Here is a 27,068-nt window from a genome sequence, read left to right as displayed (position 1 = left end):
CTAACAGTGTCAAAGCCGCCCTGTATAAAAGAATGGTGCAACTTGGCATGCTCTACCTTGCCAAGCTATGGGTTATGCACCAGAGGAAGGAATACTACTGCGATGCCCTGGAGGAAGCCAATTCATTTGTTCAAAAGAACGGTCTGAGCAAATAGGAATAGAGTGCAATAGCCAGAATGTCAAGAGAGGCAGAAACGAACGCAGGTAAATGTGTGGAGAAAGTGAGGGAAGAAGCAGACGTAGGGTTAAATAGGGGAACCTACGAGGGGAGAGCACAAGGATAGTGGGGTACAGGGGGAGAAGTTGGGGGGGTAGAGCATTGGTTACAACAGATAACATTCGGAGATGGCGAAAAAGCAGAAGCAGTTGGTGGCCATTTTGAACGGCCTGTGAGTGAAGCATGGGGGAGGGAGGGGGGGCGATCATCTCCCTGGAAGCTGAGAAAGCATTTGATCGAGGTACTTGAATGGTTTGGGTTCGGAGACACATTCACTATATGGGTGAAGCTCCTGTACAGCGCTCACGGATGAACGCCGCCCTTCTGCTAGGTTGGAAGTCAGCATACCCACCCAGAATGGCACTTAGATCTGGCCAAATTTCTGAGGCTGGAAAAAGCAAAATTTGCGATGAGGGTCAAAGGAGAGATTCCACGGCATGTGGAATAAATTCATAAGTCTCTTCACACACGGAGAAGGACCCAGGTAGAGGGCTACCCACAGGAGGGAACACAAACCCCTCCCACAAGGGCTGAACCGGGGATACAAACAGGTACACTCTCCCTTAAAAACTCAGACTCAAGGGGGGGAATGGGGCTACTCCTCTCTTCTCCCCCCCCCCCTCTTCCCCCCCCCCCCCCCCCCCCCCCCCCGGCAAAATAAAGACGACCGGCAAGCGAGGGGAAGGATCCCAGCAACATTTAAAGTTGGGTGCAACTCCTACCACCAAGCAATAGGAGCCCCAATAGGAACCCGTCAAAATACTGTACAAATTAACACTACTGTAAAAATGTAAAGTAGTATTGAAACCTCAGTCACCGTTACGGTGACAGCGAGGGGCTCATGTTTTTTTGTTTCTTATTTGTTACTTACCATCACCATTCTTGTATTGTCATTTATGTGCAAAACTCTTGTTTTTCTAATTCAAAATCCAATAAAAATATGTTTTAAAAAAAAAATCATTTCCTTACCCCAAACAGCTCAATTTGTAAAATGGCAGAACCTGGTCAATATCATCCACAGTCTTTACTACATTCGAGCCTACAGTTGTGGGATGCATATCCACCTTTACAGAAAACAGCATAACAGTGAGTCACGTTACTGAATTATAAAAAAGACAATACGACAATAAATTACATGCATCTAAAATGATAAATCATTTTGTATGCCTTTGTTAATCAATAGAATAAACATGATAATTAATATTAAAAGGTAACTTCCAACTACCAAATGATTTTTCAAGATTATATTAATTAAGTGAATGTCACAGTAAAGTATCAAGAGAATAATACTTCCCAGCATTTAGAGGTGGAGATAGTTAGCAGTTTCAAATTCCTAGGGGTACAAATCTCCAAAAATCTGTCCCAGTCCACCTACGTCGAAGCTACCACCGAAAAAGCACTACAGCGCCTATACTTCCTCAGGAAACGAAGGAAATTCGGCATGCCCACATTAACTCTTACCAACTTTTACAGATGCACCATAGAAAGCATCCCATCTGGCTGCATCACAGCCTGGTTGCCAATGGCGCGGCCCAAGACCACAAGAAACTTCAGAGAGTCGTAAACACAGCCCAGTCCATCACACGAACCTGCCTCCCTTGCATTGACCCCATCTACACCTCCCGCTGCCTGGGGAAAGTGGGCAGCATAATCAAAGATCCCTCCCACCCGGCTTACTCACTCTTCCAACTTCTTCCACGAGGACACGCACGAACAGACTCAAAACAGCTTCTTCCCCACTGTCACCAGACTCCTAAACGACCCTCTTATGGACTGACCTCATTAACACTATACCCCTGTATGCTTCACCCGATGCCGGTGCTATGTAGTTACATTGTGTACCTTGTGTTGCCCTATTATGTATTTTGTTTTATTATGTATTTTCTTTTATTTCCTTTTCTTTTCACATACCTAATGATCTGTTGAGCTGCTCGCAGAAAAATGCTTTTCACTGTACCTTTGTACACGTGACAATAAACAAAATCCAAATCCAAATACTTATTGCAATGTGACTTAATAGTTTCAAGTGCTTTTTCCACTGTCTGTTGACTAATCTCTGTAAGTTTTGTCATCAAGGTCTTTTAGGAGTCTCTGAGCAATCTTAAGTCTTCTGCCGCAACACTATACCTTTGCATTCCATAAAGCAGCTACACTAGCTGCTTTTTTGCTGAGCTTATGTTTTGATTTGGTTCACTTAAGTGCATGCAAACATACTGCATTTCTGGTGACGATGGCAATCATTCTGATGATTTGAGGGCCCAATCCACTTTATGTTTCTTAAGGTCAGGTGAATGACTGGTTCCTGTTCTGATGTGCATTTGACTTGGCCATCTTCTTCAGGGCTGATTCCTTCTTCTTCTATTTTTGGACCAATTTATCACCAACACCAAATTTCCTCGCTGCAGCATTTTTTGAGTCAGCAAATGTTATGACTTTTAGTTTGAAAGCAGTTTCATTCTTTTTGCGGAGGACCTATCTGTTCATCATTTGCCATGCCTTGCACAATCTGCTCTGTTTGGGAATGGCTTACAACTCTTGCGCATCTTCTTTGCAATACAGCCTGCACTGCCTGCTTGGGGCGGCAGAGTGGCACAGTGGTTAGCACGGCTGTCTCACAGCTCCAGGGTCCCAGGTTCAATTCCAGCCTCAGGTGACTGTCTGTGTGGAGTTTGCACTTTCTCCCCATGTCTGCTTGGGTTTCCTCTGGGTGCTCCGGTTTCCTCCCACAGTCCAAGAATGTGCAAGTTAGGTGCATTGACAATGCTAAATTGTCCCCTAGTGTCCAAAAGGTTAGGTCGGGTTACTGGGATAGGGTGGAAGTCTGGGATTAAGTAGGGTGCTTTTCCCAGGGGCTGGTGCAGACTCGATGGGCCAAATCGCCACTTTCTGCACTGTAAATTCAATGTTTCTATGATGCCATGTGCCAATTAACAGTATAAAGTAATTACAATGTGCACTTCTGGGGCTGCAAAATTGATACAGACTACTGACCGCCACACCACAATCTAATGAAATACCATCATTTCACCTATTGGAGAGTTGTCTCATTTATATTAGTATACAGGGAAAGAGTCATTTTTTTTCTATGAACAACCCAGAACAATTACCTCTTGTGCGTTCACAAAATAGCAGCCAATGTGAGAAGTTGGAAAATATAAAGACGGTGATAAATTATCTTTGCATGTATATCAATAATATCAACTCTGGATCTGCATCCATCCCAAACTGCACCAACATAAATACTATAGATGGGTTTGATTAACATTCATTGCAATATGAAATAACACTAGGTTCTAAAAGAGTAATCCCATTTAGCACTGTAATGTATAATTAAAAAGAAACAATAATTTGTGGTTACAGTCTATTTACCTCTATATATATTTCTTTAGCCAAACGGGGATACAATAAAAAACAGACATTCTCTTCAGTTTTTGACAGTGCTACACGTTGTTCCACAGACAGCATAAACTCGATCTCTTCTACAACACAAAATAATCATTTTAGTATCAACTAATACACATTTAGTTTAAACACTAAACAAAAAATCATATTTAGAAAAAATAACAATAACTAAACTATCACCTTAATCCCAAAGAGATCCTGTTTAACTCCCACTTCAAAAAGGACGGTTAGAAAAAAAGACTAAATAAATTGTAGGAATAACTGATACATTATTTCAATAATCTGTGCTAAAGATTGGGGGTGGGATTCTCCGAACCCCCATCGGGTTGGAGAATCCCCAGTAGGAGGCGCGAATCCCGCCCCGCCGCCGGCTGCCGTATTCTCCGGCGTCGTTTTTCAGGCGGCAGCAGGATTCTCGCCACTGTCCCTTCGCCGCCGGCTGGAGCGGCGCCAACACCTCCGGCGTCAACCTAGCCCCCTAGAAAGGTGAGAATTCCTCACCTTGGGGGCGTTGACGCCGGAGTCGTTGGCGCCGGTTTTCCCACCGGCGTGAATTACTTATCTCACACACGTCGGGACCTGGCAGGTGAGTATGCGGATGCAGTCCTCGGGGGAGCGCGGGAGGGGGACACCACGGTGGCCCGGTCTGCGATCGGAGTCCACCGATCTGTGGGTGGGCTTGTTCCGTGGGGCATTTCTTCCTTCCGCGCCGGGCCCCTGTTGGGCTCCGCCATATTGCCCAGGGGCCAGCGCGGAGAAGAGAACCCCCTGCACATGCGCGGAATCACGCCGGCCGTTCTGCGCATGCGCGAACTCGCGCCGTCCCTTCGGCGCCGGCTGGTCCACGCATGCGCGGAATCACGGCAGCCGTTCCGCACATGCGCGAACTTGCGCCGTCCCTTCGGCGCCAGCTGGAGCGGCGCCAACACCTCCGGCATCAACCTAGCCCCCTAGATAGGTGAGAATTCCTCACTTTGGGGGTGTTGACGCTGGAGTCGTTGGCGCCGGTTTTTCCGCCGGCGTGGGAATTTAGTCCCCAGAAGGGAAGATCTCGGCCTAGGTGCTTGTGTTGAACTCCATTTTGTAGCACACCCAATGCATACATTTTTTAAAAATAAATTTAGAGTATCCAATTCATTTTTACCAATTAAGAGGCAATTTAGTGTGGTCTATCCACCTACCACATCTTTGGGTTGTGTGGGTGAAACCCATGCAGACACGGTGAGAATGTGCAAACCCCACACAGACAGCGACCCAGAGCCGGGATCGAACCTGGGTCCTCGGCGCCGTGACACAGCAGTGCTAACCACTGCACCACTGTGCTGCCCAGCCCAATGCATAAATAATCACATGAATCTTAGGATCTTATGTTCAGTAATAATGACAACATCAATAACCTCCAGTCAGTCATTTAACTCTAACAAAAGCAATTAGCATCTAAAAGAGCAACTCTGAACCAGATTGGTATTCATTGTTAAGAATAACATATTTTCCTCCTAATCAATTAGGTCTAGAAGAATGCAAGCTTAATATATTTAGTACAGAAATAATTTACAAACACACCAGAACCCTAAATCAATGAAATGTCAATACTCATCACTTACGTTCAGCAATTGGTATTTGTGCCAGATTTGATAATGCTGCACAAAATGGCAAATCCTCAGAGCTCACAACATTGAGCCAGGAAAGGAAGGAGGATTTAATATCATCTTCTTTAATCTCCTGTGGCTGAACAAGAGGAATATTTTTAATCCAGTTTTCTAAAGAGCATATTTGAATATTTAAAAGGCTAAATAATTTAATTTAAATTTGCATGATTTTGTTGAATATACTTTAACTACTGACTTCAGAACTGTTGCAATTTAGGGGTAAAAATTTAGGGGTAAAACGCGACAAATGTCTCTCTCGAGTATTTATCTGCATGATGTTCCAATGTGCAACCATGTTTCTAAAATGATTTTTAAATCTCAACAGAAGATTATTTTTCCCAATCAGATTAATTAACTTTCCTTTAATCCTAAAATTACTCACTGCAAAAGTCATCACATAGACTTAGCGCCCAGTGTCAATTCCCACCTCACGTGCAATGTTTTCATAATTGCCAGCTGAGTGACCATACAACATTTTGGGTTACTTACAAAATAGATCGAAACAGTGCAAAATAAATGCAGCCTTAGTTGAACAGCCAAACAGAAATCACAAATTCACAATTCAGAGTAAAGTGGCACAATCGGAGATAAGATTGACTTGTATGCAGACCTATCAGCAATTGACGCGGAGGTTATAATTTTGGTTTTGCAGCACAGTGATAATATGCAAGAAATATATGTAATTTTCTTTTTCAAAAAGTCGCTTCTAGATATTTAGACTGTAAATTCCTCATAACGAGTAAAGCGTTCAATGCTCCAAAAGTACAAACAGCAGTGTCTGGGGAATAAATCCTCTTTAGGTTAGGACGGGTTATTGGGTTACGGGGATAGGGTGGAAGTGAGGGCTTAAGTGGGTTGGTGCAGACTCGGTGGGCCGAATGGCCTCCTTCTGCACTGTATGTTCTATGTTTTGCCCTCTCACTTAAAGAATAAAGTGGATAGAAGCCGATTTCAATTATTTTTTTTAAATGGGCAGTAAAGTATTTACTTTTGTTTTGCCACATGACAACACAAAATAATCTAACCATCTCCCCATGACCTTCAATTACATTATTATTGAATCCCCCATTATCTACATCCTGGACATCATCACTGATCAGAAACTGAATTGGACCAGCCATTTAAATACTGTGGCTAAAGAGCAGGTCAGAGGCTGGAAACTCTGATGCGAGTAACCAACGTTCTGACTCCCCAAAGTCTATCCACCATCTAAAAGCACTAGTCAGGAGTGTGATGGAATACTTTCCACTTGCCTGGATGAGTGCAGCTTCAACAACACTCAAGCTTGACACCATCCAGGAATCAGTAGCATGGTTAATTGGTACCCCATTCACCATCTTAAACATGCACTCCCTCCACCACTGATGTAAAGTGACAGCAGTGTGTACCATCTATAAGATAACTGGCAGCAATTCTCCAATGTTCCTACAACAGTGCCTTCCAGAGCGGCATGGTGGCACAATGTTTAGCACTGCTGCCTCACATGCCAGGGATCCAGGTTCAATTCTGGCCTTGGGTTACTGTCTGTGGAGTTTGTAAGTTCTCCCTAGATCTGTGTGGGTTTCCTCTGGGTGCTCTGGTTTCCTCCCACAGCATAAAGATGTGAACGTTAGGTGCATTGGCCAGACTAAATTGGCCCTTATTGTTTAGGCATGTGCAGGTTAGGTTCTGGGGTTACAGGGATAGGGTGGGGTGGACATGGGTTGAGCGCTCTTTCAAAGGGCTGGTGCGGACTCGATGGGTCGAATCGCCTCCTTCTGCACTGTAGTGGTTCTATGATTCCAAACCCATGATCTCTACTACCTAGAAGGAAAAAGGCAGCAGATGCATAGGAACACCTCAAAGTCAAATGCCATCCTTACTTATTCCTTCACTGTCACTGGGTCAAAATCCTGGAATTGTCTACAGAATAGCATTGTGGGTATGGACTGTAGCAGTTCAAGAAAGTGACTCCACAATTTTCTCAAGAGCAATTTGGGATGGGTAATAAATGCTGGCCTTCCAACAGATACCCACATCCTGTGAAAGATAAATTAAAAAATAAACTCACCAGTGTTTGTAAGGGTTGCAACTTAATTCCAGCTGGAAGGGAAGGATCTAATTTTAATGAATTTATCCTGACTGTAGCAGTTGCTTCCATGTTCAACTTCTTCCTTAATCTATCTGGAATCTGACAGGAAACTTATAGTGAAACAAACAGCAACATTTTGCAGGAGATATTTATGGTTAGCACCTATTTCCTTTATATTATCTGCAAAATGTTCATTTTAAAGGCCATTTTACAAGTGCTGGTTTTTATTTAATTGATTAGATGGCTGTTTTCCCATTCCACTTTTTTGTTGGTGTACATAAATGTTCAATGTTCAAATTCTAAATGTCCTCCCGGGCTTTCAGAAGGAGAAACTTTTCGATAAGTATTAGACAACCCAATGTATCTACATAGTATATTTAGAATGAGTAGGGAAAGAGAGAATGCAAATTATTTGCATTTCTGTACAACCTTGTATCATAACATCTCAAATGTTGCACACAACAAATAATTAATATTGCCAAATGCAGCAACATTTAGTAACAACCATGAAACAAATGGCTAGTTGCTTAGTTTTGTTGATGGTTCTGGATTACTGGGGCATCAAAACTCTGCACTCTTCTGCAGAAAGTGTCTGAGCAGCCTTCTGATCAATTGAATAGTAGAATACAAACAAAAGGACTGGATGTCTAAAAATCCATCTCTCCCTGATTACTTGGAGTGTCAGCCTAAATAATTAATTCAAATGGTCAGATGGGATTCAAATCCATGACCTTTGGTCCAAAATTTAACACTAATAGATCGCAGCACTGATGATATTCATGAGGTTGGTGGACAAGATTGTCTTACACTTTATAGAAAACAAAACAAAACCAAAAAACTATTTACTAGCCGGAGACTGGTAATTGAGAGACTGAAATACCAATCATATTCAAATACATAAAAATGTTATCGTATAGCCATAATACATGAAATAATGCTTTTTCTAGCATTTAATTATTCCAGAGCTGCTTTCTTTGGATAAAGCACTTTATAGAACGCCTGTTTGATTGTTATTGGTAAAACTAGACTCAAACAGATGCACACAAATACTAACCCAAACTTTTCCACTGTGAAAGCTTGTGGACTTAGTACACTTTAAATGTTCACACCCGTGACAGATTATTTTAACGATGCAGGATTCATCCTCTTCTTTACTATCTCTTGCTTTTGTGTCACTTCCATTGCGGACAATATTTTTCTTCTCAGTTTGTAGATTTTTCTTGGCCATTTCTTTTTGTTGTCTATACGACAAAAGTTTTGTCAGTTTCCCATAAAAAATCTGTGCATTACTGTTGTCCAGAGCAAGTATATCTTGATGCCAAGAAAATATATGAACTGTATCAGGCTGTCTTTGGTTCCATGGTATTGCGCTGTAAATTTCAAAATTATAAGGGAATCTCTTACACACTCTGAATATTGAGTCTATTTCAAAGGACATGGAAATAGTGTTTAAAAAGGTGTCTTTGACAACAACTTTGGAAGGAAGTTGTTCTGGAACATCTGAATTTACAGAGAATAGGTTTTTTATCAAATCCCATATATTTGACATGATGCTTCTGTTTAAATGGTCTTGATTTGCCCTTGCATATTTTTCATTCATTCCACGTTGATTATATGGGCCCTTGGAAGGATGTTCAATTCTAGGTTTCTCTAAATTTTCATTTTGTATTTTGTTGTTACCAAGGTTAAGCTCTTTATTTAAAATACTGTTTCCAACAGAAGAATATCCTTCAATTTGCCTCAGTTTAGGTGACACAATGAGTTCAGTGAAGGATTCTAACCTTCCATAAGCAGCAGCAGGCATGAGGGAACCTAGACCAGGAGAAGAAAAGATATATAATTCATATGAAACAAGAACATGCATTTATATTACACGTTATGACGCAAGGCCACTCAAAAGCACTTTACAGCCAATTAACTATATTTGAAGTGTAACGTTAAAAAAAACCAGCCAATTTGTCCACAGTATGGTTCCACAAACAACAATGTAATGAGTACAGAGAAACTTTGTGCTCGATCTCCCGTCGCTCAATTCCCCTCAACCACCTCGACCCCTTAAACACCATTGCCAATGGTTCTATCGCTAGGGCAAAGAGCAGCGGGGAGAGCTTGTCCCCCAGTGAAGCCCAAAGTAATTTGAACTAACCTGGTTTGTCCAAACACTAGCCTTGGGTGCCTTATTTCGCAGCCGAGCTCAATCCACAAAATCCCTGCCCAAATCTGAAGGAACCCAACACCTCAAACAATCGAACCATTTAATCTGATCGAACGCCTTCTCCGATTCCACTGCCACCAGCACTTCCGCATTGCTGGCCTCCTAGGGCATCATGTCGTTAACCAGCCTCCGTACATTCGCCGACAGTTGCCGCCCCTTCATGAACCCCATCTGGTCCGCTCCTATCACCCCACCACACAATCCCACATCGACGATGCCTGCACCTTCGGCAACAATTTTGCATCCACATTCAACAGCGAAATCGGGCAGTACAATCCGCACTAGTCTGGGCCTTTATCCTTCTTTAAAATTAGCAATATCAAAGCCTGCGAAGTGTGGGGGCGAGCTCCCCCTCACCATCAACTCATTATACACACCAACGGGCACGGCCCCCCCCCCCCCCCCCCCCCCCCCGCACCAACCCAAACTCTTTAGAAAACCCGACCAAGAACTCATCCGGCCTCGGGGCCTTTCCCGCCTCCATCACTCCACTCCGGCCTTTGCCGCCCCACACAATCTATCACCTCCCTCAGCCCAATCGGAGCCCCCACTCCCTGCACCTTCACAACCCGGAGGAACGGTAGCATAGTGGATAGCACAATTGCTTCACAGCTCCAGGGTCCCAGGTTCGATTCCGGCTTGGGTCACTGTCTGTGAGGAGTCTGCACATCCTCCCCATGTGTGCGTGGGTTTCCTCCGGGTGCTCCGGTTTCCTCCCACAGTCCAAAGATGTGCAGGTTAGGTGGATTGGCCATGATAAATTGCCCTTAGAGTCCAAAATTGCCCTTAGTGTTGGGTGGGGTTACTGGGTTATGGAGTGGAGTTGTTGACCTTGGGTAGGGTGCTCTTTCCAAGAGCCGGTGCAGACTCGATGGGCTGAATGGTCTCCTTCTGCACTGTAAATTCTATGATTCATGATTCCAAGAAATGCCTCATCCCTTTCTCCCCCACCGGAGGTCATACAACCTCCAATAGAACGCCTCGAAAACCCTATTCACCTACTCAGGCTCCGGTATCACCGTTACCCTCTCATCTCACCCTTCCAATCTCTCGCGCCGCTGCCTGCCTGCTCAACTGATTCGCAAGCATCGTATCATTTTCTCAACATACTCATAAACCGACCATTTTGCTCTATGCAGTTCTGCCACCAGCTTTCCAGTAGACACCAGCCCAAACTCCATCTGGAGCCTCTGTCTCGCCATTAGTAACACCTCCTCAAGCACCACCGAATATGGTTTAGCTCACCGGGCTAAATTGCTGGCTTTTAAAGCAGACCAAGCAGGCCAGCAGCACGGTTCAATTCCTGTAACAGCCTCCCCGAACAGGCGCCGGAATGTGGCGACTAGGGGCTTTTCAGAGTAAATTCATTTGAAGCCTACTCGTGACAATAAGCGATTTTAATTTTCATTTCATTTCAGCCCACTCCGCTCTCCCTCTCTCTGTGCACTCGAACCAATATGAATTACCCCCTTACCACTGCTTTCAGCACCTCCCACAATGTGAAGGCAGTAATCTCTCCCAGTTATTTAGCTCCACGTAATTTTGGATGGTGACCCTCACTCTCTCACAGACTCCCTTGTCCACCAGCAATGCCACATCCAACCTCCACTTGGCCGCTGAGCCTCCCCCTGCACCACCTGCAAATCCACCTTGTGCAGTGTGTGATCACCGTACACACTCATCCAACCACTCCCGCCGATAACTCCTTGTCTAACACAAAGAGATCGATCTGGGAGTACACCCAGTTCACATTCGAGAACCAACACCCCCCTATCTACTTCATCGTACCCGAAACCTTCAGGAGCCGAGGGCACGAACAGTCCAACCTAGGATCCAGAACCAGTAAACATCAAACAAGAAAACACACTCACCCACTCCAAACCCATATTCATTAAATACAACCATCTGCCCATTGTGTAAACCTACATTCCCATTTTAGCATCTCCAAAATTCAGAGTCTTTACACATCTCCCAGTCCATGGACTCTCATAAATGCACTCACCTCCTCCAGCGCGTTGAAATAAAACTCAAGATTTTGGTGACACAGACGAGCAGGATACAACACTGCAAATATCACCCCTTCCTTGTTGAGGGCAGCCTTGATCTGATTATAACTGTCTGGCTGCTTGGCCAAGTCCGCACCCAGGTCCTGGTAGATCCTCAGCACTTTTCCTTCCCGGGTGCATTTTTTGTTTGCTTTGCCCACCTCATCGAGGAAATGATGCAGCCGCACCACCGTCGGCTCTCGGCGGTCCCCCCGCCTTCGGCCTTTTCCTCAACGCCCTGTGCGCTCAGTCCACCTCGGGGCGGGGATCGTTAAAGACCCCCTCTCCTACCAACTTCTCCAACGTACTTGCCATATACTTTGTGGCCTGCGTTCCCTCGATCCCCTCAGGCAGCCCAACGATCCAAAGATTCTGCCTGCTGGAACAATTTTTGAGGTCCTCCACCTTCTCCCTCAACCTCTTCTGGCTCTCCACCATGACAACCATCTCCGCCTCCAGCGAGGTCAGCCGGTCCTCATGCTCTCCCACCGACTCCTCCACCTTCTGGAGTGCCAGACCCTGCATCTCCAGTCTCTGCTCCACTCTCCCAAAAGCCACCCAAAGGGGCTCCACTACCTTCGCCAGGTCTTCTGCGGCCTTCTGCCTCTCCTGCTGGAACTTTGAAATCAACAAATTCACAAGCTGTTAAGTGGGCCACTGGGTGGGCAACGACGCTCCAGCACCCTCCGCCATCTTTCTCTGTGTCGCACCTCGAATAACCTTTCGTTCAAGATACTGCCTCTTACTTGTTACACCCCTCGTCTGGTAAAACATAAACCGGTCCCACCTGTGGAGTACTGCAATTCCAAAGAGCTCACAACAGCAAATACCCATTGAATCGGGTGGAAAAGGACCAAAAAGGAGCCATCAAATGTGCGACCACTCACTCCATGGCCACCACCGGAAGTCCCCCGAATTGGCCATTTACCATCTTTTTACAATTCATATGCCGATAGAAGAATTTTGGTTTCCTATTATGTTAGCTATCAATCTATTTGCGTCTCATATTCATTTTTCACTTTTCCTCTGATCTTTCTATATTGTCTGCTTCTCAGTTGTATTGTCAACCTGACATCTGTCATAAACATTATTTTTCTGCTTAATCTTATCCTCATTGTTCAGGGAGCTTTGACTTTGTTTGTCCTATCTGTCCCCCTTATGGGGATACACCTCAATTGTACTGCGATTTCGGTTTCATTTCAATCCCTACTTTAAGGAAGCCAAATGTCCAGCATTGCTATATTCTCTTTAGTCAATACTTCCAACCCCTCCTTTCTTTCACTATCTTTCCTGAACACCTTGTATTCAGGAATATTTAGTATCCATTCCTGCTCTTTCCCAGTCAGGTCTGTAATGTTCTATAGAACATAGAACATAGAACGATACAGCGCAGTACAGGCCCTTCGGCCCTCGATGTTGCACCGACATGGAAAAAAACTAAAGGCCATCTAACCTACACTATGCCCTTATCATCCATATGCTTATCCAATAAACTTTTAAATGCCCTCAATGTTGGCGAGTTCACTACTGTTGCAGGTAGGGCATTCCACAGCCTCACCACTCTTTGCGTAAAAAACCCACCTCTGACCTCTGTCCTATATCTATTACCCCTCAATTTAAGGCTATGTTCCCTCGTGCTAGCCACTTCCATCCGCGGGAGAAGGCTCTCGCTGTCCATCCTATCTAACCCTCTGATCATTTTGTATCCCTCTATTAAGTCACCTCTTAACCTTCTTCTCTCTAACGAAAACCTCTTTTTTTTTAAATAATTTTTATTGGAATTTTTTACAGAAAATATAACAACAAGTATAGCAAAAAGCAGTAATATGCAACTAACAGCCCCATAACACCCACAATTCCCCCCATACCGTAACATCACATGTATCACATTCCCCCACCCCCCCCCCAAACAAGAGAACTTAACCATAAATTAAAATTAGATAAATCAAATTTAAATAAATAAGCCAACATAATCAACGTCTCCCCCCCCCCCCCCCCCCCCCCCGGGTTGCTGCTGCTACTGTCCCAGTACCCTATCGTTGAGCCAGAAAGTCGAGGAAAGGTTGCCACCGTTTAAAGAACCCTTGCACCGATCCTCTCAGGGCAAATTTAACCTTCTCAAGCTTAATGAAGCCCGCCATGTCATTGATCCAGGTCTCCACGCTTGGGGGCCTCGCGTCCTTCCACCGTAGCAAAATCCTTCGCCGGGCTACTAGGGACGCAACGGCCAGCACACCGGCCTCTTTCGCCTCCTGCACTCCCGGCTCTACCCCAACCCCAAAGATCGCGAGTCCCCATCCTGGCTTGACCCTGGATCCCACCACCCTTGACACCGTCCTCGCCACCCCCTTCCAGAACTCCTCCAATGCCGGGCATGCCCAGAACATATGGGCATGGTTCGCTGGACTCCCCGAGCACCTGGCACACCTATCTTCACCCCCAAAGAACCTACTCATCCTCGTCCCAGTCATGTGGGCCCTATGCAGCACCTTGAATTGGATGAGGCTAAGCCGCGCACACGAGGAGGAAGAATTTACCCTCTCCAGGGCATCAGCCCATGCCCCGTCATCGATCTGTTCCCCCAGTTCCCCCTCCCACTTCGTTTTCAGCTCCTCTACTGACGCCTCTTCCACCTCCTGCATAAGCTTGTAGATATCGGATATCTTCCCCTCCCCGACCCAGACCCCCGAGAGCACCCTGTCACTCACCCCCTTCGCGGGGAGCGCAGGGAATCCCTCCACCTGCCGTCTAGCAAATGCCTTTACCTGCAGATATCTAAACATGTTTCCCGGCGGGAGCCCAAATTTCTCCTCCAACTCCCCCAGGCTCGCAAACCTTCCGTCGATAAACAGGTCCTTCAGCTGTCTAATGCCCGCTCTATACCATCCCCGAAATCCCCCATCCATGTTCCCCGGGACGAACCTATGGTTCCCCCTTAACGGAGCCTCCATCGAGCCCCCCACTTCTCCCCTATGTCGCCTCCACTGCCCCCAAATCTTGAGGGTAGCCGCCACCACCGGACACGTGGTATACCTCGTGGGAGGGAGCGGCCACGGCGCCGTTACCAGGGCCCCCAGGCTTGTATCCCCACAGGACGCTCTCTCCATCCGTTTCCATGCTGCCCCCTCCCCCTCCATCACCCACTTACGCACCATCGACACGTTGGCCGCACGGTAGTACCCCGAGAGGTTGGGCAACGTCAGCCCCCCCACATCCCTACTCCGCTCCAAGAAGACCCTCTTCACCCTCGGGTTGCCATGCGCCCAAACAAATCCCATGATGCTGCTGGTCACCCTTTTAAAAAAGGCCCTAGGGATAAAGATGGGCAAGCACTGGAAGAGGAACAAGAACCTCGGGAGAACCGTCATTTTGACGGATTGCACTCTGCCCGCCAGCGATAGCGGCACCATGTCCCACCTTTTAAATTCCTCCTCCATCTGTTCCACTAGTCTGGTGAAGTTAAGCTTATGAAGAGCCCCCCAACTCCTGGCCACCTGCACCCCTAGGTACCTGAAACTCTTCACTGACGAAAACAACCTCAAGTCCATCAGCCTTTCCTCATAAGATTTTCCCTCCATACCAGGCAACATCCTGGTAAATCTCCTCTGCACCCGTTCCAAAGCTTCCACGTCCTTCCTATAATGAGGCGACCAGAACTGTACGCAATACTCCAAATGCGGCCGTACTAGAGTTTTGTACAACTGCAACATGACCTCATGGCTCCGGAACTCAATCCCTCTTCCAATAAAGGCCAACACACCATAGGCCTTCTTCACAACCCTATCAACCTGGGTGGCAACTTTCAGGGATCTATGTACATGGACACCGAGATCCCTCTGCTCATCCACACTACCAAGAATTTTACCATGAGCCAAATATTCCGCATTCCTGTTATTCTTTCCAAAGTGAATCACCTCACACTTCTCCACATTAAACTCCATTTGCCACCTCTCAGCCCAGCTCTGCAGCTTATCTATGTCCCTCTGTAATTTGCAACATCCTTCCGCACTGTCTACAACTCCACCGACTTTAGTGTTGTCTGCAAATTTACTCACCCATCCTTCTGCGCCCTCCTCTAGGTCATTTATAAAAATGACAAACAGCAACGGCCCCAGAACAGATCCTTGTGGTACGCCACTCGTAACTGAACTCCATTCTGAACATTTCCCATCAACTACCACTCTCTGTCTTCTTTCAACTAGCCAATTTCTGATCCACATCTCTAAATCACCCTCAATCCCCAGCCTCCGTATTTTCTGCAATAGCCGACCGTGGGGAACCTTATCAAACGCTTTACTGAAATCCATATACACCACATCAACTGCTCTACCCTCGTCTACCTGTTCAGTCACCTTCTCAAAGAACTCGATAAGGTTTGTGAGGCATGACCTACCCTTCACAAAACCATGCTGACTATCCCTAATCATATTATTCCTATCTAGATGATTATAAATCATATCTTTTATAATCCTCTCCAAGACTTTACCCACCACAGACGTTAGGCTCAACGGCCTATAGTTACCGGAGTTATCTCTACTCCCCTTCTTGAACAAAGGGACCACATTTGCTATCCTCCAGTCCTCTGGCACTATTCCTGTAGCCAATGATGACCTAAAAATCAAAGCCAAAGGCTCAGCAATCTCTTCCCTGGCTTCCCAGAGAATCCTAGGATAAATCCCATCAGGCCCCGGGGACTTATCTATTTTCACCGTGTCCAGAATTGCCAACACTTCTTCCCTACGCACCTCAATGCCATCTATTCTAATAGCCTGGGTCTCAGCATTCTCTTCCACAATATTATCTTTTTCCTGAGTGAATACTGCCGAAAAGTATTCATTTAGTATCTCGCTTATCTCCTCAGCCTCCACATACAACTTCCCACCACTGTCCTTGACTGACCCTACTCTTACCCTAGTCATTCTTTTATTCCTGACATACCTATAGAAAGCTTTTGGGTTTTCCTTGATCCTACCTGCCAAAGACTTCTCATGTCCCCTCCTTGCTCGTCTCAGCTCTCTCTTTAGATCCTTCCTCACTTCCTTGTAACTATCAAGCGCCCCAACTGAAACTTCACGCCTCATCTTCACATAGGCCTCCTTCTTCCTCTTAACAAGAGATTCCACTTCTTTGGTAAACCGAGGTTCCCTCGCTCGACCCCTTCCTCCCTGCCTGACTGGTACGTACTTATCAAGAACATGCAATAGCTGTTCCTTGAACAAGCTCCACATATCCAGTGTGCCCAACCCTTGCAGCCTACTTCTCCAACCTACACATCCTAAGTCATGTCTAATGGCATCATAATTGCCCTTCCCCCAGCTATAACTCTTGCCCTGCGGGGTATACTTATCCCTTTCCATCACTAACGTAAAGGTCACCGAATTGTGGTCACTGTTTCCAAAGTGCTCACCTACCTCCAGATCTAACACCTGGCCTGGTTCATTACCCAAAACCAAATCCAATGTGGCCTCGCCTCTTGTTGGCCTGTCAACATATTGTGTCAAGAAACCCTCCTGCACACATTGTACAAAGAACGACCCATCTAATGTACTTGAACTATATCTTTTCCAGTCAATGTTTGGAAAGTTAAAGTCTCCCATAACAACTACCCTGTTACTTTCGCTCTTTTCCAGAATCATCTTCGCCATCCTTTCCTCTACATCCCTAGAACTATTAGGTGGCCTATAGAAAACTCCCAACAGGGTGACCTCTCCTTTCCTGTTTCTAACCTCAGCCCATACTACCTCGGAAGAAGAGTCCCCATCTAGCATCCTTTCCGCCACCGTAATACTGTCCTTGACTAGCAGCGCCACACCTCCCCCTCTTTTGCCCCCTTTTCTGAGCTTACTAAAACACCTAAACCCCGGAACCTGCAACAACCATTCCTGTCCCTGCTCTATCCATGTCTCTGAAATGGCCACAACATCGAAGTCCCAGGTACCAACCCATGCTGCCAGTTCTCCTACCTTATTTCGTATACTCCTGGCATTGATGTAGACACACTTCAAATCACCTACCTGAACACTGGCACCCTCCTGCGAAGTCAAATCTGTGCTCCTGACCTCTATACTCTCAATCTCCCGTACCCCAAAACTACAATCCAGGTTCCCATGCCTCTGCTGAATTAGTTTAAACCCCCCCAAAGAGCACTAACAAATCTCCCCCCCAGGATATTGGTGCCCCTCAGATTCAGATGTAGACCATCCTGTCTATAGAGGTCCCACCTTCCCCAGAAAGAGCCCCAGTTATCCAGAAATCTGAATCTCTCCCTATTCCTCATCTCACTATCACGTGGCACGGGCAACAACCCAGAGATAACAACTCTGTTTGTTCTCGCTCTGAGCTTCCATCCTAGCTCCCTAAAGGCCTGCCTGACATCCTTGTCCCCTTTCCTACCTATGTCGTTAGTGCCAATGTGGACTACGACTTGGGGCTGCTCCCCCTCCCCCTTAAGGACCCGGAAAACACGATCTGAGACATCACGTACCCTTGCACCTGGGAGGCAACATACCAAACGTGAGTCTCTCTCGCTCCCACAAAATCTCCTATCTGTGCCCCTGACTATTGAGACCCCAATTACTAATGTTCTACTCCTTTCCCCCCTTCCCTTCTGAGCAACAGGGACAGACTCCGTGCCAGAGGCCCGTACCCCATGGCTTACCCCTGGTAAGTCCCCCCCCCCACAAGTATCCAAAACGGTATACTTGTTACTCAGGGGAACGACCGCAGGGGGTCCTTGCACTGACTGCTTCTTCCCAGTCCCTCTGACAGTTACCCATCTATCTCCAGTCTTTGGTGTAACTACTTCCCTGAAGCTCCTATCTATGACCCCCTCTGCCTCCCGAATGATCCGAAGTTCATCCAGTTCAAGCTCCAGGTCCCTAACACGGTTTTTGAGGAGCTGGAGTTGGGTGCACTTCCCACAGATGAAATCAGCAGGGACACTGACGGCGTCCCTCACCTCAAACATTCTGCAGGAGGAGCATTGTACTGCCTTCCCTGACATCACCTCTAGATTAAAAAAAAAACAAGAAAAAGAAAAAGAAAGGAAGAGCTTACCTGATATGTTCTCTGTTCTTATCACCCAACATACTCCCACCTGGCTATCTGCACCGCAGTTCATCAACCTTATTTACCACACTCTGCACGTTTACATACATGTACAGTAAACCTAATATATGCCTTACTGCATTCCCTCTTATTCAAGCCCCACTATTTCTTAATCAAATATTATCTGTCTCTCCCAATTATTTGTGCACCTTGATTTTTCTCTTTAATCCTACGTTCTGATTCCCATCCATCCACTCACCACTCTAGTCAAGTTAATTTAAATCCTCTCCAAACGCCCAAATACAAGCAACCCATCATGCAAATATATTGGTCCCTTTGTAAAGTACCTCAGCATGCCCTCTGCCTTCATACATAAATCTCCTTCTTGATCCTTAAATCGGTCCTCTATTTACCACCCTTTTATTATTCCTATGTCTCGAGAAGACTTTTGATTTCCGACCATGTTAGTTTGAGAAGAGTCTAATAACGTTCTTTGCTTCTCATTTCTTTTTTAATTTCCTTCTGCTTTCTATATTCAGACTGCTGCTCATTTGTTCAGGTGCAATTTGTCTGGTCTTTACAGCTCTCATTGCCCTCAGAACCACTAATATTGTCCCAGGAATTTAAAACCCTCCCTCCTGCACCGCATAGCGACGCATTCATACGCTCTATCCTCCTTTTTCTATACTCACTAAAACCAGGGACTACCTTTGAGGTCCTGCTTGCTAGTCTTTTCCCCTAGCTGCCTGCAGGACCTCATCACTCTTCCTACTTCTGTCATCGGTAACAATATGGATTATGAGCTCTGGTTATTCCTAACCCCTCAGGATGATCTGCAACTACTCACTGACATCCTTGACTTTGGCACCAGGGAAACAATATATTATTGTAGATTCACATCAGCAGCCAATCTCTTGATTTTCAGAGTTTGGCACTTGATTTTTGAGATGGTGGGGTTGCACGAATATAAATATCCTAACTTAATGTGTATAAATATAATGAAGCAACACCATTTTTCACTGATTCACACTTCATTTACTTACCAACTTCAATATATATCACAGTATGCTTCCCTACCCATATTGGAAATATTCCTCCAGGAAAGACTATTCTGATCTGGTCCATAATATGTCTTTCAAGGGATGTACTATGGAGCTCCTACAAAAATCACATAAAATGAATCTGGGATTATTATCTGCATGGTACTTGATTGTAAGCAGTCGTCATCCAATTAAAAATAACATAATTTATTTTGTAGTAAAAAAGTAGCACTACGAATACGTTTATGTGAAGGCGAATGAACTAAAGAAATAAAATGTTAAACTAGCAGGTGCTTTCATTACAGGTGCAGTGCAGAATAATGATGGGCTTGTGAAACTTCAGACTGCATCTACCTGAACTATGAGAAGTATATTTAGTATTTTCAAGGTAAAGATAGTTTTTTGAAGAATAAAGGAATAAAGGGCTATGGTGTTCGGGCGGGAAAGTGGAGCTAAGTCCACAAAAGATCAGCCATGATCTCACTGAATGGCAGAGCAGGCTCGAAGGGTCAGGTGACCTACTCCTGCTCCTAGTTCTTATGCTCTTATATAGCATTGCAACGAAATGTGTCCTTACAACGATGGCCAAATATCTGCAGTGTTAATAAGCTTAAAATATAAGAAGTTCTAACAATGGAGAAATCCATTGTGCATGCCTGAATTAGAATTTGTGGAATGAATCTCAAATGTAGTATAGACGTGTATATTTAAAAACTGCACATTATTGGATTATCTTTTGTAAATAATAGTTAAGAAAATAATCTAGTACCAATATTTCCCAGTCACTAGCTGAAAGGGGTTCCACCGCAGCTCGTTGACAGGATGACACTTGTGCACAGGGCCTAAGAAACACCTGAATCACAGAAAATAAATGCAAATTCATTATTTCAACACAAAAGCAAAAGCACAATTCATTGCGTACCAAGCAGAGAAAACTGAGGTAGGGATAATGGTGGCAGATAGGGACAGGCCAATGATGACAAAAAGCTGAGCCAATAACAGAAATTGGATAATCAGGAAGTGATCAACAGAACAGTTAAATGTGTTGCATACATGATTAGTTACAGCTCTGGGAGGGTTGGCAAAAGTGAAACTGTAATTTGGGTGTGTGGTTTGGAAGTGTAGAGGTGATAACAGGCTATAACGTGAAACAGTTATGCAGATTAGTCAATTTTTCCCCACACAAAGTCATTGATTAGTTCCTTACATTCAGTATCAAAGATGTGGGTAAAAAATAAGGTAAAGAAGAAAATTAGTTTGGAATTATTTCAATCTCAAGGATGATCTTGGAGGCTTATGCAGATGGAACAGCAGTATGATGTGAGGAAGTCAAGTTGGACCTGGTAGAGGACAGTCATGCTAGCTGAGCACAAGACCCATAACCAATGAAACTACTGTGTGCCTGGTGTATCAGTGGAATGTTACAGATGCTAAACCGTCTAAAACCTGGAAGGATAAGCACAAAAGGTGGATGCAAGGAAGAATATCAAGTCAATGTCTGGAAGGCCATGGGTCAGAAGAGTGAGGGGTTAGTACAGTGTTTTTCAACCAGGGTTCTGGAGAAAAACATCCTGGACGGCACGGTGGCACAGTAGCTAGCACTGCTGCCTCACAGCTCCAGGGTCACGGCTTCAATTTCAACCCGGGTGACTGTGTGTGCGCGTGGAATTTGCACTTTCTCCCCATGTCTGCGGTTTCCTCCCACAGTCCAAAGATGTGCAGGTTAGGTGGCTTGTCCATGCTAAATTGCCCTTAAGTGTCCAAAAAGGTTAGGTGGGGTTACTGGGATGGGTTGAGGCATGGGCTTAAGTCAGGGGCTCTTTCCAAGGGTTGGTGCAGAATCGATGGGCCGAATGGCCTTCTTCTGCACTGTAAATTCTATGATTCTATGAAAGGTTTCCAAACATATGAACATTGCACCAAATTTTACATTTGATAAAATACATTTTTAATGTTCGCATTTTCATTAATTTAATAGTGTTTTACTTCATTTTCATTTTTAATATTTATATAAATATAATGTATAAAAATAGTGAGTGGGAAGGAGGAAGAATTTCACAATATATTACAGGACTCCTTAACCAAAAAATATTGAGTTCTGAAGAAGTCATATTGGACTCAAAATATTAACTCTTTTCTGTCTCCATAGGTGCTGCCAGACCTGCTGAGGTTTACCAGCACTTTCTGTTTTTATTTCTGATCTGCATTCACACAGTATTTTGCTTTTATAAAAATTGAAAACCATTGGGTATGTATGAGGTCGGATAAAAGCAAGGGATTAAATATTTTCAATAATGATAATTGAACCAGAGATTATAATTAGAACCAAGGTAAAATATTACAAGGAGATAGATAATCCAGAAAATACCAGACCCATCTTCAACTTAATGATCACCAAGCAATTGAGAAATTGAAGTTGAAAGTTACAGACCTGTTCTCCATCTTTGAGACCAAGTTTTTCTCCCAGTTGTCTATTGATCTCTGCAATGTTTTCTCCTTCAAGTCCAGTATATCTCCGTCCCACCCAACTTAGAAATGCTGACTGCTGAAGACCCCAGGATAATTCAATTGCTTGGCACTAAACATTGTAAAAGAAAGGTAATTACGTAAGCATTGTACTAAGAGAAAACAAAATAACATTAGTGCTCAATTGTCTAAACACTACAAAACAAATGATACAATTGCACCACACCAGTATTCCATCAGCTAGGGATTCTGTGTCTTAGAATAAGCCACACATCTTTACACCCATAAAGAATTAAACAACATCTGCATAGGCATTGTGATGGGATATACTTGGTTACTCGTGCACTTCTATCAGCAGGATATGGTACTGAAAATGCGAAGGGGCTGAGATGTTGACCCTACTCACTTTGAGAGATGGCATGAGACAGAGATCATCCCAACTTTTGTAATAGCAAGTAAAGTCACCATTGTCCCAGATGACCATAGGCTGCTTTCCCCTTCGAGGGGGGAGGGGAGCGGGAGAGCCGACTGGTGGTGATTTAACCTGAGGATCCCCACACCTCAAGAGAAGGGCAAGGTTGAGAAGATAAGCCTTCCTAATAACATCAGCTGGTACGGAAATTGAACCCGCGCTGTTGGCTTTACTCTGCATCACAAACCAACTGAGCTAAACCGGCCCTCGGTTTGAAATTTGCAATAGTAATGATGGAAAAACTGTCAACATTAACCATTATTAGTTTACTGAAATCAATAGCAAATTTGGGAGTCTACACATATGAAGAATTACAAAGAAATCCAAAGTTCCTCTCTATAATAAGGGGGCAGCAGGGTAGCATGGTGGTTAGCATAAATGCTTCACAGCTCCAGGGTCCCAGGTTCGATTCCCGGCTGGGTCACTGTCTGTGTGGAGTCTGCACGTCCTCCCCCTGTGTGCGTGGGTTTCCTCCGGGTGCTCCGGTTTCCTCCCACAGTCCAAAGATGTGCGGGTTAGGTGGATTGGCCATACTAAATTGCCCGTAGTGTCCTAATAAAAAAGTAAGGTTAAGGGGGGGGGGGGGGGGGGGTTGTTGGGTTACGGGTATAGGGTGGATATGTGGGTTTGAGTAGGGTGATCATGGCTCGGCACAACATTGAGGGCCGAAGGGCCTGTTCTGTGCTGTACTGTTCTATGTTCTATAATTGTATGTTTCTCCAGTGGATCTCCTGCTGAAGATCCTCCCACCCACTGAGTACAATCTTTAAGCAGTGAATTGATTAATACTTTCACTTTTATGCTGTATGGCCTCTCTGTAAAAACCCTTGAAAATCCCAGCATCTTGTTGAATGAGGTATAATTGGATTTTTAAACAGTGCATCAGGTTTAGAATTACAGCTAAACCCTCACTGAAAGCTAATGTTATTTTTTTGGAATGTCAAACTTTTCCGTTATGATTCTTAAAGATACAAATATTTTCAAAACGTTTTTAAAGATTATATTTTAATTTATATAATTTAATAATATAATTTATTTAATTATCTGAAAATGTACTTTAAAAGCAATAATAATAATTGCTTAAAAGCATATTACTGCGGATGCTGGAATGCGAAACCAAAGAGAAAATGCTGGAAAATCTCAGCAGGTCTGGCAGCATCCATAGGGAGAGAAAAGAACTAATGTTTCGAGTTCAGATGACCCTTTGTCAAAGCTTTTAACCTCCTGGCTTACCAACTAGAATACTTCAATCTGATAGGTTTTGCACATGATTTGCTGACATCATTGATGCTGGATACATGGAGATCCTCGACTTGGTGCCAGATTTAAAATCCATTTCGGTAAAGGGAAATTGACACCAGGATCTCCAGATTTGTTTGGGCCGTTTTATTCAAGGTCAGGAGAAAGTGCTATTGGTTCACCGCTGACTGCAAGGTCCAACCCAAAGACCCATAAAGAGTTTCCAGTCTATCCTTACCATAGAAAAATGACCCAAGGCATTTACAGACTTTCAAAACAAAAATGTTATCAAAGTGAAGACCTGGGTGGAATTTCTGTGGCTGTTCTCCCAATCCTGTCATAACGTCAGCACCATTTCTTTGGCGTTTTCACTGATAGTATTATGGTGGGATACTGGAGGAACTCCAACACAAAATTCAGGCATCAGTGTCAGCTCTCAGGAATAACCCACGTTGTGGGTAATTCTGAAAGTGTATATCTAGATTTAAATAATTACACCTTCAGAGTTTAATTTTTGACATTGTTATTTTGATTATTTAGCTTTTGATTAACAGAGTAAAGTGGATGGATTATCTTTAAAATACATTTTTGTTTGCTTGTTTTACAATATTTTCCAAACATCGAATTCAATTGAATGTGGTCCCAAATATACTTGAGAACAATTAGTAATAATAATTAGAACAAAAAGCTTATTTTGCAAAATTTGGCACAGATTGTATTTGCCAGTGACTTGCTCTGAAGAGGAAAGACACAAAATGTCTTTCATAAATGTTTAAACATATTGCTGAATCTTTTCACACTTGGGTTCTTGTACCCCATGATAAAAACAAATTACTGCGGAAGCTGAAATCTGAAACAAAAACAGAAAATACTGGACAATCGCAAGTCTGACAACATCTGTGGAGAGGGTAGGAAGCTAACATTTTGAGTCTGACTGAGTCTTGTCAAAGCTGGAGAGAAATGGAAATAGGCTCGGATTTATACTGTAATGGGTAAGCGTAGAGCAGTGGGGCTGGATAGAGACCAGCGATAGGTGGAAATTAACAAAGGTGTTGAGAATAGAAAGACAAAAGGAATGTAAATGGGGGTAAATGGGGAATAAGACCAAGAAGGGTGCTGGTAATGGCACATAAAGAGATTAGAATGTACGAATGGCAGAGCAACAGTGAGCAGTGTGTCAAATGGCAACAGGAAACAGATGGCCCAAGTGGGGTGGAGGAAGGGGAAACAAGGCTGAGGGAAAAACAGATCAATGGAAGAAATTAAAATAAATTGATAGAAATAAAAATGAAATGAAATGAAAATGAAAATCGCTTATTGTCACGAGTAGGCTTCAATGAAGTTACTGTGAGAAGCCCCTAGTAGCCACATTCCGGCACCTGTCCGGGGAGGCTGGTACGGGAATCGAACCGTGCTGCTGGCCTGCTTTAAAAGCCAACGATTTAGCCTAGTGAGCTAAACCAGCCAGGGGTGAAGGTGGAAGAGAAAGTTCACAGTCTGAAGTTTTTGAACACAATGTTAAGTCCAGAAGGCTGTAATGCACCTCATCGCTCGATGTGGTGCTGTTCCTCCAGTTTGCACTGGGCTTCACTGGAACGTTGCAACAGGCCAAGGACGGACATGTGGACGTGAGAGCGGGATGGTGAGTTGAAATGGCAAGCGACAGGAAGGTCTGGGTCCTACTGTGGAAGGACCCAAGGTGTTCTACAAAGCGGTCACCAAGTCTGCGTTCAGTCTCTCCAATGTAAAGTAGACTGCATTGGGAGCAGTGAATGCAATAGACCAGATTGAAGGTGCACGTAAAGCGCTGCCTCACGTGAAAGGTGTGTTTTGGTCCTGGGATGATGAGCAGGGAGAAGGTAAAGGGTTACACCTTCTGCGATTGCCTGGGAAGGTGCCGGGGAAGAGGGTGAAGTGTTGGGGGTGATGGAGAAGTGGGCCAGTGTATCCTGGAGGGAATGGTCCTGCAAAATGCTGATACGTGGAGTGAGGGGAAGATGCGTTTAGTGATGGAATCATGCTGGAGTTGGTAGAATTGGCGATGGATGATTCTTTGAATGCGGAGGCTGTTGGGGTGAAAAATGAGGACAAGGGGGACCCTAACCTGTTCTCGGACGGAGCGGAAGGGGTGAGAGCAGAAGTGCTGGAGATGGGTCTGACAAGGTTGAGAGCTCTGTCGACCAAAGTGGGTGGGAAACCACGATTAAAGAAGAATGAAGACATGTCACACAAAACGGTGCTGGGTGGGGCCCTGGAGGTGGGGGAGGCTGTAAAGAGAATAGGGGTCTAAGGGGGGGGGGGGGGGGGGGGTAATGCCCATGTGAGTGGGGGTCACACTGCCCTTGGATAAGGGTGTGGGAGACTCACAAGCTCATTTAGAAATTGGGGCACCGTTTCAAAATAATTTTAATAATCTTTATTGTCACAAGTAGGCATACATGAACACTGCAATGAAGTTACTGTGAAAAGCCCCTTGGTCGCCACATTCCGTGCGGCCCGATCTTAAAGTTCAGCTCCCCAGTGTTGAAAAAAATTCTAAGTGTGGGCTAAACCGATGAGAATCTCCTCAGGTCCCCAAAAAAATTATTAAGTGTGGTTTGATAACGGTGGGGAAGTTGCCGGCAGGAAGCTCCCTGTAAAACTGTCACAATTGAACTTCGACATTTTCCCTTTAAATTCTGCCCTCCCGACCGTAGAGCTGTTGGCGTAGAGGAAAAAGCTGCAAATGGACTTTAGCCTGCTATCCACCAGGAAAGCAGTGTAACCAACTCAGCCAGACACAGGGGACCTTCTAGGAACACGGAGATAAGCTGGCCGCCTACTGGCTCACCATCTGAGAAAGCAGGCAGCTACAAGGAAAATAGCGCAGGTAAAGGATGGCAGAGGCAGATTGAAAGCAGAACAAAAAGAGGTCAACCAAGCAACCAAGACCTTCTACCGAGGGCTATACAACTCCGAGCCCCCCGACGGGGATGAAACAGTTCCTAGACAGACTGGAAATACCAGTCTTGGATGAGGACAGATGGGAGGGGGAACTGGAAGCACCAATAGATCTGGAAGAAATCATGGAGAGCATCAGCTCCATGTAGGCGGGTAAGGCGTCGGGACCTGACAAGTTCCCAAAAAAACTTGCACCGGCCCTGGCCCCGCATCGAAGGTACATGCTCGCGGACTCGCTGGCAAGGGGCACTTTGCCTCCTACACT

At 44.8% G+C, this 27,068-nt stretch overlaps 1 protein-coding gene across 3 annotated transcripts in view; it reads right to left on the bottom strand.

The window, feature by feature from the left end:
- The window catches only part of pex1 (peroxisomal biogenesis factor 1), a 98,134-nt gene that overhangs the window by 64,645 nt on the left and 6,421 nt on the right, over positions 1-27,068 (bottom strand). For 2 of the 3 annotated variants that reach the window (XM_038797374.1, XM_038797375.1), the window contains exons 2-9: positions 22,118-22,264; positions 20,456-20,539; positions 19,690-19,804; positions 8,394-9,151; positions 7,319-7,438; positions 5,224-5,347; positions 3,587-3,696; positions 1,187-1,281 (exon numbers count right to left, since the gene is read on the bottom strand). In XM_038797374.1, coding sequence (XP_038653302.1) covers positions 1,187-1,281; positions 3,587-3,696; positions 5,224-5,347; positions 7,319-7,438; positions 8,394-9,151; positions 19,690-19,804; positions 20,456-20,539; positions 22,118-22,264 — 1,553 coding nt within the window. Of the gene's footprint in view, positions 1-1,186; positions 1,282-3,586; positions 3,697-5,223; positions 5,348-7,318; positions 7,439-8,393; positions 9,152-19,689; positions 19,805-20,455; positions 20,540-22,117; positions 22,265-27,068 lie in introns of those variants that run through there. The other variant, XM_038797376.1, reaches the window with a different exon arrangement.

The sequence above is a fragment of the Scyliorhinus canicula genome, chromosome 5, assembly GCF_902713615.1.
Source record: "Scyliorhinus canicula chromosome 5, sScyCan1.1, whole genome shotgun sequence".
NCBI classification, from domain to species: Eukaryota; Metazoa; Chordata; class Chondrichthyes; order Carcharhiniformes; family Scyliorhinidae; genus Scyliorhinus; species Scyliorhinus canicula.
The sequence above is the reverse complement of the archived record's forward strand: the minus strand, read 5'-3'. Positions and strand labels throughout refer to the sequence as shown.